Source organism: Phacochoerus africanus, chromosome 5 (assembly GCF_016906955.1).
Source record: "Phacochoerus africanus isolate WHEZ1 chromosome 5, ROS_Pafr_v1, whole genome shotgun sequence".
In the NCBI taxonomy this organism is placed as follows: Eukaryota; Metazoa; Chordata; class Mammalia; order Artiodactyla; family Suidae; genus Phacochoerus; species Phacochoerus africanus.
The window spans coordinates 19,651,204-19,665,221 of NC_062548.1; the positions used below are offsets into that span (position 1 = coordinate 19,651,204).

Genomic DNA, 14,018 nt, shown 5'->3' on the forward strand with positions numbered 1-14,018 from the left:
CATGGTTTGGAGTGTTTTCTTTAGGCAGAGGAAAGTCAAGGGATGTTCTAAGCAGGAGCCGACGTGCTCTAGCAAGAAGATGCTGCCTATGAGGCAGCTGGGAAGCTAGGGAAGGGATCAGAGAGATTCTGTTGAATGAAAGGTAGGTGGGTCTTGTCCCCTCAGCCATCCATGTCCCCACGCCCTACTCTTTCCCCTCCCAGCCACCCCAACCTGACCGAAGGGAAATGGGGGCCCTGACAGCTGGAGGGTCCCCTGGGGTTTGCCTGAGGCAAACAGGAAGCCACAGCCCAGCAAGATGGGCCTGGGAACCGGCAACAGAGAAAGCATGTCTCCTGGGTCCCTGGCCCTTTTCCCTGCGTGACTGCAGCAGTGACAGACACAGAGAGTCACATGCACAGAGGAAGAGAAAGAGAGAGAGGTGTTGCAGAAGAATAGATTTAAGAGACAGACAACAAGAAGTGGCATGATGAACAGTACAAAAAAGTCCTGTTGGGGGACAGCCCGGAAGGCCCACCCTTTTGGAGGCATGAGAAGGGAACTGTCTTTGAAAAAGTAGGGAATAGGAGTTCCCGTCGTGGCTCAGTGGTTGATGAATCCGACTAGGAACCATGAGGTTGCGGGTTTGATCCCTGGCCTTACACAGTGGGTTAGGGATCCAGTGTTGCCGTGAGCTGTGATGTAGGTTGCAGATGCGGCTCAGATCCCACGTTGCTGTGGCTCTGGCATAGGCTGGCAGCTACAGCTCTGATTAGACCTCTAGCCTGGGAACCTCCATATGCTGCGGGAGTGGCCCGAGAAATGGCAAAAAGACAAAAAAAAAAGGAAGAAAGAAAAAGTAGGGAATGGAGTTCCCATTGTGGCACAACGGAGACAAATCCGACTAGTAGCCATAAGGATGCTGGTTGGATCCCTGGCCTCGCTCAGTAGTTTAAAGGATCCAGCATTGCCGTGAGCTGTGGTATAGACACAGCTTGGATCCCAGGTTGCTGTGGCTGTGGCTGTGGCCTGCAGGTGCAGCTCCTATTCAACACCTAACCTGGAACTTCCATGTGCCACAGGTGCCACCATAAAAAGACCAAAAAAAAAAAAAAAGGAAGGAAGGGAGAAGGAAAGAAAGAAAAAGGAAGAAAGGAAGGAAGGATGAAAGAAAGAAAGAAAGAAAGAAAGAGGAAGAAAGGAAGGAAGGATGAAAGAAAGAAAGAAAGAAAGAAAGAAAGAAAGAAAGAAAGAAAGAAAGAAAGAAAGAAAGAAAGAAAGAAAGAAAGAAAGAAAGAAAGAAAAAGTAGGGGTTGAAGACAAACAGCCAAATTTTGCCATCAGGAAGTGTGTCAGGGTTCAGTTAATCAAGAAGGGCAAAAAAAAACAAAACAAAAAAAAAACCCACTTTGTACCTAAAGATGGTGGCTTGAAACTTTTTGAAAAAAATGATGACGTTCTGGTTGCTGGATTTGGTCACAAAGTTCATGCTGTTGGTGACAGTCTTGGAGTCTGCTTTAAGGTTGTCATAGTAGCCGGTGTCTCTCTTTTGACCTTATACAAAAGCAAGAAGGAAAGACCGAGAACATAAGTTTTGATGGTAAAAGCACAATAGTAATTAATATTAATATGCCAAAAATTATTTTTAAAATAGGGAGTTCCCTGGTGGCTCAGTGGGTTAAAGATCTGGCATTGTCACTGCTGTGGCTCTGGTCACTGCTGTGGCGTGGGTTTGATTCCTGGCCTGGGAACTTCTGCCTGCACGGGTGTGGTGAGAAAAGAAAAGAAAAAAAGGGAGTTCCTGTTGTGGCGCAGTGGTTAACGAATCCGACTAGGAACCATGAGGTTGCGGGTTCGGTCCCTGCCCTTGCTCAGTGGGTTAACGATCCGGCGTTGCCGTGAGCTGTGGTGTAGGTTGCAGACGCGGCTCGGATCCCGAGTTGCTGTGGCTCTGGCGTAGGCCAGTGGCTACAGCTCCGATTCAACCCCTAGCCTGGGAACTTCCATATGCCGCGGGAGCGGCCCAAAGAAATAGCAAAAAAAGACAAAGAAAAAAAAAGAAAAAAAGAACAAATAAAATAAGATAAAATAACACTGTAAAAAAAAGTCAGGACCCTGGGTTTCGGTGCTCAATTATACCATCAGCCTGGTCTGTGATCTCAGGCAACACCCTGCCCTTCAGGGGAGGGGGAACCTCAATTTTCCCATTTCTAGATGAATTCTTTCCATAACCGAAGCAGGGGCTTCGAACTCACCTTCTTGTGGATACCAGTCAGGTTCTTAACCTGCTGAGCCACAACGGGAACTCTTCCATGAACAATATTTTGATAGTACTATCATTATCCCCAGTTTACAGAGAAAGAAACTCAGGCTTTTTTTTTTTTTTTTTTTTGGTCTTTTTAGGGCCGCACCCGTGGCACATACAAGTTCCCAGGCTAGGGGTCAAATTGGAGCTGCAGTTACCAGTTTATGCTGCAGCCACAGCCACGCAAGATCCGAGCCGCGTCTGCGACCTACACCACAACTCAGGGCAACGTCGGATGCTTTAACCCCCTGAGGGAGGCTAGGGATTGAACCTGCATCCTCATGGATACTTGTTGGATTTGTTTCTGCTGAGCCATAACGGGAACTCCTGAGGCTTAGAGAGATGAAGACATTTAGCCAAGCGACAGAGGTGTAGGATTCCAATTCAGGTCTGCCAGATCTTGCTCTGTGTGTGTGTGTGTGTGTGTTGTGCGTGTGTGTGTGTGTGTGTGTGTGTGTGTGTGTGTGTGTGTGTGTGTGATGAGCTGGTTCTATGGAGGTGGAAGAAGGCCCAGGAGATGTTGGTTGAATGAAGGGTGTGTGTGTGTGTGTAAGGGAAATGAATTCAGAGCCTGAGTCTGAAGGAGGGCGGAGCTGGGGGAGGAGGGACCCTAGACTCCCTCACTCAACAATTATTTCTTGGGCACCTGCAAGTGCCAAGTTCCGTTCCCATGCAGTGTGTGTAGTCATGAACAAGACAAAGTCTTTGCCACAAAGGGCTTACGTTCTAGTCGGGGGAGGGGGGAGGGAGGGACAGAAATTGATCAAGTAACTAGACACGCAAATGTGAACATTTCACATGGTGGTGGGTGCTGGGATGAAAATAAAACCCGGTAGCAGGGAGGAGGCGAGTATTGTGGTTCTGGAGGGGTGCCTGGAGAAAGGGCTTGAGGCGTGACCACCCCTTCCTCTCTGGGGGGACTGCCCGCCCGCCCCCACAGACGCCCATGGTTCAGTGCCCACCAGGTCCCCGCCTGCCCCAGCATCCCCTGCGCGGCGGAGCTGGGTGCCACGGGGAGTCTGGCCACCATGCCACCTCCTCTCCTCCTCTTCTCCCTCCTCTTCTTCTTCTTCTTCCTTACCCCTGTGGAAGCCCGGCCCCAGGAACCATACCTAGTAGAGGCTCAAGGTATGTCCAGAGGGTAGTGATGGATGGAAGGGCGGGGGACCTGGGTTCCGGCTGGGCGCCCTCGGCCAAGTGGCTTACCCTCTCTGAGCCTCCATTTTCTTATTTGTAACATTCAGGGAGGGACTGGAAGGGCTCTGAGGATTCATCCACTCCCAGCTGGCGGGGTTGCTGGGTCTATAACCCAGGGAGCGGGAGTGAAGGGGGCTGGGTCTCCCTCCACCTCATCCCCCTCTCTCTCCGCAGAGGGAGGCAATGCTGTACTACCGTGCCTCGAACGTCCCTCAGAAGGCCCCCCTGAGCAGCTGGCCTGGTTTCGGGGTTCCCAGTCCACACCCTTCTTAGAGCTGAAACTAGGGTTACCAGGCTTGGGCATCCATGTGGGGCCCCTGGGCACCCTGAAGGAGCCCCAGGGAACCCTGCTCTTTATCTTCAACGTCTCCGACCAGATGGGGGGCTTCTACCTGTGCCAGCAAGGCCCCCCTCTTGACCAGTCCTGGCAGCCTGGCTGGACGGTCAACGTGAAGGGCAGCGGTGAGGTCCGGGCTGGGGCAGGGAGGGCTGAATGAGAAGGGGGCACCCCATGTTGGATGGAGGGGGTCTAGCAGCTAAAGGGGATCCCGAGGGAGGGGCTGGAGAGTCGGAGGGACAAGCTGGGAGCCAATTTTAGGTGGCTTCTAAAAACCCCCGTGACTTCCTGACGTCAGTGCTGGGCTGCTCCCTCTCACTCTTTCCTCTCTGTGTGGACATTTCTCTGTCTCTCTCTCGGGGTTTTTTGTCTCTATTTGTCTCTGCCCTTCTGTCTCCTGGATGTCTCTGTATCTGGTTCTGGGTATCTTCCCAGGGGAACTGTTCCGGTGGAATGCTTCAGACCTAAATGACCCAAGCTGTGGCTTGGGGGCCAGGTCCTCAGAGGGTCGCAGGCCCTCTTCTAGTCACCCCACAAGGTCCAAGCTGTATGTATGGGACGAGGACCGCGCTAAGGTCTTACACACAGACCTCACATGCCCCCCACCGAACAGCACTGTGAACCAGAGCAACAGCCACGGTAAGGTGCTGGGACGGTGTCAGGAAGTGGGGGGATGGAGACTGGGAACTGGACGGTCCTCAGGGGAGGAGACCCCCCCCCCGGCCAGGATTACACTTTCATAGCCTTGGCTCTCCCTGCCCCAGACCTCACGGTAGCCCCTGGCTCCACACTCTCCCTGTCCTGTGGGTCGTCCCGTGCCTCACTGGTCAGAGGCCCCATCTCCTGGATCCACGTGCGTCCCAAGAAGCAGGCCGTGACATTGCTGAGCCTGAACCTGACGGAGGATGCCCAGCTCAGGGAGATGTGGGTCATGGGCAGCCTCAGGGGAAAGGCTGTTCTGTTGCTGCCCGAGGCCACAGCTCAAGATGCTGACACCTATCACTGTAACCATGGCAACGTGACCACCCAGATGCGGCTGAAGGTCACTGCCCGGTCAGGTAGCGTTTCTCCTAATTGTGGGGTATCTGAATGGGGCTACCGGGGAGGACTGGAGGCCAGGGCCCCCCGACCTGAGGGCTGGTACCAGCCTCATCCCTAACTCTAGCCTCCACACTGAAGACTGACCCTAACTCCTTCGTCCCTTGCTTTCACGATGCTGCTTTTCTGGGTCCTCTTCTTCTATCACTTGTTGCACTTTCCCATCAATTTAGGAGAGTCTTTCCTTCCTTACTCCTCACTGTTGGAGGCTTGAGCCCTCCTCTTATTCCTGTCTACACCCACTTGTCCTTGTCTACACACTCTTCCTGTTTGACCTCATTTACTCCCATGGCTCCTTAGGCCACCATGCCTTGGTGACTCAGTTCCAGGGGCTAGACACCCCACACCCGGAGCCACCTCCTGGAATTGCCACCCATAGACACGGCAGGCTCAACGTGTACAAAATCAAACTCAATATCTTCCCCAGAGTTGCCGTCGTGGCGCAGTGGAAACGAATCCGACTAGGAACCATGAGGTTGCAGATTCGATCCCTGGCCTCGCTCAGTGGGTTAAGGATCCGGCCTTGCCCCAAGCTGCAGTGTAGGTAGCAGGCGCAGCTCGGATCCCTCATTGTTGTGGCCATGGTGCAGGCCAGCAGCTGTAGCTCTGATTCGACCGCTAGCCTGGGAAACTCCATATGCCATGGGTATGGCAAAAAAAAAATCTTCCCCAAGCAATCACAGTCTTCTGGGTGATCCTGCGTAAGTGAACGGCACTACCACCTGCTTATGTGTCCCAACCAAGAACCAGGGCATCCTTCCTTTTCCTCACCCATCCATCCAATTGGTCATAATGCTCTACCCATTGTGTGTGTGTCTCTCTCTCTTTTTTTTTTTGTCCTTTTGCCTTTTCTAGGGCCACTCCCGCGGCATATGGAGGTTCCCAGGGTAGGGGTCTAATCGGAGCTGCAGCTGCCAGCTTACGCCGGAGCCACAGCAACGCGGGATCCGAGCCTTGTCTGCGACCTACACCACGGCTCACGGCAAGGCCGGATCCTTAACCCACTGAGGAAGGCCAGGGATCAAACCCGCAACCCCATGGTTCCTAGTCGGATTCGTCAACCACTGAGCCACGACAGGAACTCCCATTCTGTCTCTCTTAATTCAATCCTACCTTGCTACTGTAACCACAATTCTCAAACTCTACCTGAACTGTTGCTTCAAACTTGACCTCAGCACATTGCTGCACCCCACCTCTAACCTTGGTAACTCTGCCCTTCGTGTGGACCGTGGCTGTCCTTGGCTGGAGCAGGAATCTGATCATCATGCTCCCTTTAATCCTAACATTGCGTCTGACCATAGTCATAGTTTGTTCATGGTCTGCTTAACAGATGCGGCTCCAAACCCTGGGTCCGGCTCTGGGGCACAGTCCCCATCCTCAGAGGGAGGGAAGGGAGCCTTCCTTGTAGCTTGAAATGTCGAGGGTCTGTGTCTTGCTCCCTGGGCCCCCCGACGTATGGCCCTTTGAGGTCCTAAAGCTGGGAAGCAAGATGCCAGCCCAGAGGGTTCCTCTCATAGCTCGTTCCCTCCAGCAGTATGGCATTGGCTGCTGGAGACTGGTGGCTGGCAAGTCCCTGTTGTGACTTTAGTTTATCTGATCTTCTGCCTGGGTTCCCTGGTGGGCTTTCTTCATCTTCGAAGAGGTGAGTCACATCCCCCAGCCTGTCTTCCCAAACCCTACCCCTCCTTCCTCAGGAGAGCCCATACTGGCTCCCCTGACAAGCAACTTTCTTTCCTCCCCCACCTCCCCCACCGACCTGTCCCCCACCTTCTCTAACCCTCCCCCCACCCAAACTACCCAAGCCCTTTGGAATCTGAACTCCTATCTCCTCCAAGTGACCTCCTCAGTGTCCTCCAAATCTTCACTCTTGAGCCCCACCCCTCTGATCACTCCCCTTAACTCCCCCCAGCCCTGATCCTGAGGAGAAAAAGAAAGCGAATGACAGATCCCACTAGAAGGTAAGGATGCCAGCAACCTGCGGGCTCCCACTCCTGCACGTTCGCTTTATGCTCAGAATGTCATTTCTCCATCTCTATGGTTGAACTACGGACCAACCTTCAAAGCCCAGCACCAAAGCTACCTCCTCTGTGAAGTCCTCTTTAGAGTACCACAGACGCCCCCCCCCCCGCCACCCTCCCCCCGCCGCCCCCACGGATGCTGTCCTCGAACAGAGGCACTCATGACAACAGAGCACATTTTAACCTCTGAGAGTCTCGCCTAAATCTTTTTTTTTTTTTTTGCCTTTTTGCCTTTTCTAGGGCTGCTCCCGCAGCACATGGAGGTTCTCAGGCTAGGGGTCTAATTGGAGCTGTTGCCGCCGGCCTACGCCACAGCCACAGCCACAGCAACGCGGGATCCGAGCTGCGTCTGCGACCTGCACCATAGCTCACAGCAACGCCGGATCCTTCACCCACTGAGCAAGGCCAGGGATCAAACCCGCAACCTCATGGTTCCTAGTCGGATTTGTTAACCACTACGTCCCGACGGGAACTCCTAGCCTAAATCTTGAGTGTCTCCTCCAGGCCTGGCCTCAGGAAAACTCCCCTTCCTCCACCAGGTTCTTCAAAGTGACGCCCCCTCCGGGAAATGGGGCCCAGAACCAGTACGGGAACGTGCTCTCCCTCTCCACGCCCCACTCTGGCACGGGTAGGAGGCACCACCAGGTCCCTGACCCAGAGCTAGCGCCCCACCCGTTTTCCTGATCCCTCCAGTCTCCCCGGCTCCAAGCTTTCCGGAGCTCGAAGCTCCGTCTTCCGAAAAGATCCCGCCCCCTGATGCGAAGTCCTGCCCAGACTTGAGCCCCGCCCCCAGGACCAAGACCCGCCCCCAAGACGCGAGACCTGCAGTCCGGTTCCGAGAGCCCGACCTCGCTGGAGACTTCAGGCCACGCCCCTTAGTTTTAGAGCCCGCCCCCTTGGCTCAAGGCTGGGTACCTAGGCCCTGGAGTCCTCCAGCAGGGCCTGAAGCATCCTCTGCCCGCCCACCTGACCGCCCCCATCTCACCCGGCCCGCTCGATGTTCCTCTGCCAGGACGCGCCCTGCGGTGGGCTGCAGGCCTGGGAGCCGCCGTGCCCTCCTACGGAACCCCGCGCAGCGACGTCCAGGAGGCCAGAGCCGCGGGGTCCCAGAGCCCGCCAGGAACCGGTGATTGAGGGGGGTCATTACTCACATGGGGGTGCTGGAGCGGTCTGTGGCAGGAACAGTGGGCTGGGGGCTGGCGGAGGGGAGCCGTGACCCGGTTCCCACCTCCAACTCCAAATCCCAGGCCCAGAAGAAGAGGAAGGGGAGGCCTACGAGGAGCCAGACAGTGAGGAAGGCTCCGAGTTCTATGAGAACGACTCCAACCTCGGGCGGGATCAGCTCTCCCAGGGTAAGACGCCATGGCTCCCTCACCTTCTCCTTGGCGGTGGGCTTGTGGGCCCTCGCTGGATGCCCCCTCCTTCTCCACCAGATGGCAGCAGCTATGAAAACCCTGAGGAGGGGGTCTTGGGTCCTGAGGATGAAGACTCCTTCTCCAACGGTAATTTGGGGGGGTCCTTGTGGGGCCTCAGAGACTTGGGAGGACCCTCAGGGCTCTGGATGCCCCGCAGGAGAGAAGTGGTCCCTGGAGTTTGCTCTTTTCTGCAGCAGCTGAGTCTTACGAGAATGAGGATGAAGAGTTGGTCCAGCCGGTCGCCAGGACGACAGGTGTGTGTGGGGAAGATCACAATCCTGTGGGAGGGGGTGTGTGGGAGGGTGACTTGAAGGCCAGGAGGAATAGTGACTTCCCTCTTCCTTCTCCAGACTTCCTGAGCCCCCATGGGTCAGCCTGGGACCCCAGCAGGGAGGCAACCTCCCTCGGTGAGAAGTGCTTGGAACCTGCCTGTCTTGCCCAGATTGGGTTGATGTGGCCTCATCTCTGACTTCAGGCCCAACCTTGACCTTGGCTATGACCCCAAACCTGAGCCTAATCCTGACCTTAGGTTTGACTCCTAACTCTAACCTCAACGGTGACCCCAACACCCATTCTGATGCCCAGTATGGACTGCATTCCCTGTGAGCAATATCAGCCCTGATCCCAGTTCAGTTCCAGCCTGAACTTTGACCTCCAGCTCAGCCCGTTGCAATGCAGACCTCAGCTTTGACCCCAGCTCTCTCTACAACTGCCTCACGACTCTGACTTTGACTCCATTCAATGCCATTCTTGATTCTTTCACTGACCCTGACCATAACCATAATCGAATCCACACTTTTTTTTTTGCCTTTTAGGGCCACACCTGCGGCAAATGGAGGTTCCCAGGCTAGGAGTCTAATCGGAGCTGCAGCTGCCGGCCTACACCACAGCCACAGCAACTCAGGATCTGAGCCAAGTCTGCAAACTACAAGACAGCCCACGGCAACGCCGGATCCTTAACCCGATGAGCAAGGCCAGGGATCGAACCTGCAAACTCATGATTCCTAGTCAGATTTGTTGCCACTGTGCCACGATGGGCACGCCTCAAATCCACACTTGATCAAACCCTCCAACTAACCCTCCAATTAGCCCAGAAACCTGATGCTAATTCCATCACTCCTTCTTAGTACCTGAAACCTCCCAACTTCCACTGTGCCCTAAGATTCCCTCCATATCTTAGGCTGCACTTCCCTTCCCCAAGCCCCAGCATGGCTCCCGGGCCTCCAACTCTCCATCCCCTGCCCAAGCAGGGTCTCAGTCCTATGAAGATATGAGAGGGATCCTGTATTCAGCCCCCCAGCTCCGCTCCTTTCGAGGCCAGCCTGGTCCCAACCACGAGGAAGGTGGGTGCTGCTCCTGTGTTCTCCTGTTGTCTTCTGGGGCTTCCTCCCAGCCTACTTCCAGCTCCACCTGTATCTCACCCCTTCCTGGTCCTAACCAGATGCGGACTCTTATGAGAATATGGATAATCCTGATGGGCCAGAACCAGCATGGGGAGGAGGGGGCCACATGGGCGCCTGGAGCACTAGGTGATGTATTTCAGGTGAGCTGGGAACCGCCCTCTACGGATGGGAAAGAAGGAGGGAGATGGGTAGGGATGGAAGTAGGGTGCTGGCTCCTGGACCCCTCCCCATCACCGTATCTTCTATATAGTCTGGGGCCCTGAGACCCACACCTGACTCTGGTACCCCAAGCAGACAGTGTCAGCCTGTGGAATGATGTTACTCAGGATATGCGTATCTTTGTGTGTGTGTGTGTGTGTCAGTGTGTGTATACACACAGGTGTAACTTTGGCCCCCTTAGCACTCCCCAAAGAAACTCAGCAAGCTCTTCCAATCTGGTGGCCTTGTGTGGGAGAGAAAGGGAAGGTGCTGTTGGGTGTGCTCCCATCCCCTCTTGAATTCAGTGGAGGATGGAGAGCGGCGTCTCGGGTACCACAGGGCCTTTTCCCTCCTATGGCTTGGCCTGCACTCCTCTCCCTCGCTTGCCTGCCATTCCCACCATCCAGTCATTCAGCCGTTGTTCATTCAGCAGTTGTATGCTGGGCCCCAGGGAGGAGGAGCCGTCCTGTAGCTGGCAGTCATCACTGCCATTTATTGAGCATTTACTCTGTTGAAACCCGTTTAATCATTCTAATAGCCTCACAAAGTTGTGGAGTGCTTATGTGCCAGGATTGTATCAAAGTATTGTACGGGGAGTTCCTGTCGTGGCTCAGCAGAAACAAATCTGACTAGTATCCATGAGGACGCAGGTTTGATCCCTGGCCTCACTCAGTGGGTTAAGGATCTGACATTGCCGTGAGCTGTGGTGTAGGTCACAGACGTGGCTTGGATCTGACGTGGCTGTGGCTGTGGCGTAGGCTGGTGGTTACAGCTCCAATTCCACCCTCCTAGCCTGGGATCCCTCATATGCCTTAGTCGAGGTCCTAAAAAGACCAAAAAAAGTGTTATATGTATATTTTGTGTATTACTTATATGTACACATATATGTGTTTGTCTATATATCTGTATTTATTTATATTGGCTCATTTTTATCTTCACAAACAACCCTATTTCATAGATGAGGAGACTGAGGCAGAGACGCTAAATTACACATCCCAGGCTAGCCTAGTTAATAAATGTTGGGGTGAGGACTTAAACTCTGCCAGTCTAATTCCAGAGCCTATATCATTCTTGACATTCTCCCTTCCTAGGTGCAGTTCTGTCGATGGAAACCACATGTCAAACCGGCCAAGTAACAAGTCTGAAAGTACACAACGAGCACTTCACAGAGCTGGAAGTGGATCCAGAAATCTGGCTGCAGGTCTAGCCACTGTGCCTACCATCTAATAAACAGTCCTAAGCTACAAAGCATGAACACAGACTTCAGAGCTAGAAGTCGCCAGGCCCTGAAACCATCACTGTGTAGCAAGTGCCACCACACCCAAATTCCTGTCTCAGGCAAAGGTGGGATCGGTCACTCATAGTCCTGGCATCTCCTCCCTGTCTCTCCAGCGCCAGAGCTCTTCTGAAACCTAGGACTGACATCTAAAACCCAGTCCCTCTCCTGCCCCAGAAGTTTCGATGCTCTCTGTAAGACTACCTAGACTTTTTCAGTATCTACATTTTTTTTTCTAGAATTCCTTTTCTTGATGCTCCTATTCTTTCTTCATAATGTCCTGTGTTTGTTCTTGAGACTCTATTCTTTTTTTTTTTAATCTCTGAAACTTTATAGCTTACTTTAGCTGTATTAATGCTATTATGATATGCCAGGCATTGCTCTAATAAATACTTTACAAGTAACATCTCATTTTCTCTTTATGATAATCCTATGAGAAAAGGTATGCTAAAATTATTATCACCTTATGGCTGAGAAGACATAGACACAGAGAAATTAAATACTTCAATTGCTAATTGACTTTAGGCACCTTCCTTAAGATCAGTGATGCTCAGGGAGTTCCCTTTGTGGCTCAGCAGTTAACAAACTTGACTAGGATCCATGAGGATGCAGGTACAATCCCTGGCCTCGCTCAGTGGGTGAAGGATCCGGTATTGCCGTGAGCTGTGGTGTAGGTTGCAGACGCAGCTCAGATCCCGCATTCCTGTGGCTGTGGTGTAGGCTGGCGGCAGTGGCTCCACTTCAACCCCTAGCCTAGGAACCTCCATGTGCCACGAGTGCAACCCTAAAAAAAAATAAAAATAAAAATAAAATGACCCTCAGTGTCTCCAGTTATAGAGGAGGCATGTTGTTGATTGCTGTCATCTGTACAGTGGGGTAGATTCTCCCAGGGTGGTGTCGCCATAGAAGGGTTCTTTGACTTCTTTGTGTTTTTCCTGTGAAGGTCCCGGGAGATCCCTAGGCTCTGCTCACATCTCCTGGGGCCAGCTTGCTTTGGCTTCTGCAGCAGTTTTACAGGCTATGCAGGTTTCCAACCATTTTATTCATGGGTTTCTCAGAGCAGGCTTTTTTGCCCCAGAGGTTTGGTCTGAATCCAAGCCCATACTCTGGTGATCCTGGAGATTCTGATTTCCTGCAGTGACTTTTTCCAAACTGCATCCCAAGGCCTGTGGATGGACTCTCCACCCCTCCACCCAACCCCCATCTTCTCTACTCAGAGGAGACAGCCCTTTCTCAGCTCACAGCTTTGGGCAGGGGGGCTTAGTTACAGCCCCCTGCTGTTCCTGGGCCTCTGCCTTGACTTCTGTTCCCATGTGAGGGTTAAAACTCCATTCCTAGGGCTCCCGGCATTCCCATGGGCTGACCTCATATTGCTGTGGCTTTTGATTTTCTTTATTCCTAGCACTGGGAAGATTCTGTCCTGCTTTTGAGCTCAGGTCTATACTAAGAAAAAGGAAACAGGAGTTTCCGTTGTGGCTCAGTGCTTAACGAATCCAACTAGGAACCATGAGGCTGTGGGTTCGATTCCTGGCCTCGCTCAGTGGGTTAAGGATCCGGCGTTGCTCTGAGCTGTGGTGTAGGTCACAGACTCGGCTCGGATCCCGCGTTGCTGTGGCTCTGGTGTAGGCTGGTGGCTACAGCTCCGATTAGACCCCTAGCCTGGGAACCTCCATATGCCGTGGGAGCAGCCCAAGAAATAGCCAAAAGCCAAAACCAAAAAAGCAAAAAAAGAAAAGAAAAAAGAAAGCAAGCGATGCTTCCTGTGATATTTGCATGGGGTAAGTTTGGAGTGTGCGGAGGGGTGGGAAATGAAACTTCAGCATATCCTTGGGCCTCCATCATGGATGACACAGTCCATGTGACAAAAATTAAAAAAAAAAAAAAAAAATCCTAGCTCCAGCTCAGGATTCACCTCCCCACCTTACCCTTCAGCTAACATAAGCTTTCCACATTGCCATAGTCCCCACCATTCCCTATTGCCTTTCACCTGGTCTGCTTCCTTCATGTAGGTTTCCACCTGTGCCTGAAGCATTTAAACATGTGAATCTTGTTGAAAACATCCACCTTATTGGGGGTGAATCCCTCTCTGGGTCTCCCCAGTGTCCCCGGTACCTAGTCAGGAGATGGCAAAATCAGGGGCTCAGAAAGTGAGTTGGGAGGAGGAGGGAGTGAAGGATTGTGGCAAGTTCTGAGACTCAGGAGGCAAAGGATGGAGCTAGTCCTGTGAGCTCTGCCACCCAGGAAAGTCTTGGAGAAGTTGAGGAACAGAATGTGCTGACTCCAGCCCAGTGTTCTGGACTCAGACTGTCTGGGACTCAGACTATCTGGGTTTGAATCCCAGCTCCAGCCCTTTCTGGCTGTGTGACTCAAGCTCTCTGTGCCTCCGTATCCTAGTCTGCAAGAGAGGGATAATAATAATAGCTGCCGGACTTCCTGTTGTGGCTCAGCAGAAAGAAACCCGACTAGTACCCATGAGGATGTGGGTTCGATCCCTGGCCCCACTCATGGGTAAGGATCCCGCGTTATTGTGAGCTGTGGTGTAGGTTGCAGGTGCAGCTCGGATCCCGTGTTGCCGTGGCTGTGGTAAAGGCCGGCAGCCGTAGCTCTGATTGGACCCCTAGCCTGGGAACTTCTGTACGCTGCAGGTGCGGTCCCAAGAAAAACAAAAGACAAAAAAACCCGATAGCTACTTTAACGAGTCTTTTTTTTTTCTTTTTCCTTTTTCTTTTTAGGGCCGCACCCATGGCACGTGGAGGTTCCCAAGCTAGGGGTCTAATCAGACCTACAGCCAC

General features: G+C 52.9%; 1 protein-coding gene across 8 annotated transcripts; it reads left to right on the top strand.

The window, feature by feature from the left end:
- The first annotated feature begins 3,255 nt into the window (after positions 1 to 3,255).
- Positions 3,256 to 11,630, top strand: CD19 (CD19 molecule). Of its 8 annotated transcripts, none has more exons than XM_047780210.1 (15): positions 3,257 to 3,412; positions 3,656 to 3,943; positions 4,254 to 4,457; positions 4,562 to 4,876; positions 6,448 to 6,558; positions 6,826 to 6,874; positions 7,474 to 7,562; positions 7,947 to 8,060; positions 8,182 to 8,286; positions 8,368 to 8,436; positions 8,544 to 8,603; positions 8,700 to 8,756; positions 9,600 to 9,692; positions 9,791 to 9,892; positions 11,042 to 11,630. In XM_047780210.1, the coding sequence occupies exons 1-14, from the start codon at positions 3,313 to 3,315 to the stop codon at positions 9,880 to 9,882; spliced, it is 1,746 nt and encodes a 581-aa protein (XP_047636166.1). In that variant the 5' UTR covers positions 3,257 to 3,312; the 3' UTR covers positions 9,883 to 9,892; positions 11,042 to 11,630. The 8 variants fall into 8 exon arrangements, 7 of the variants coding, with proteins under 7 accessions (XP_047636166.1, XP_047636167.1, XP_047636168.1 ...); XM_047780211.1 differs by having other exon boundaries at positions 8,547 to 8,603; XM_047780212.1 differs by having other exon boundaries at positions 6,451 to 6,558.
- The last annotated feature ends 2,388 nt before the right edge of the window (positions 11,631 to 14,018 follow it).

Coding starts and splice junctions, on each gene's coding strand:
- CD19 (XM_047780210.1), top strand. CDS start 3,313: ATGCCACCTCCTCTCCTCCTCTTCTCCCTCCTCTTCTTCTTCTTCTTC. Junction 6,559..6,825: donor CTTTCTTCATCTTCGAAGAG/GTGAGTCACATC, acceptor AACTCCCCCCAG/CCCTGATCCTGAGGAGAAAA. Junction 8,061..8,181: donor CCAGAGCCCGCCAGGAACCG/GTGATTGAGGGG, acceptor TCCAAATCCCAG/GCCCAGAAGAAGAGGAAGGG.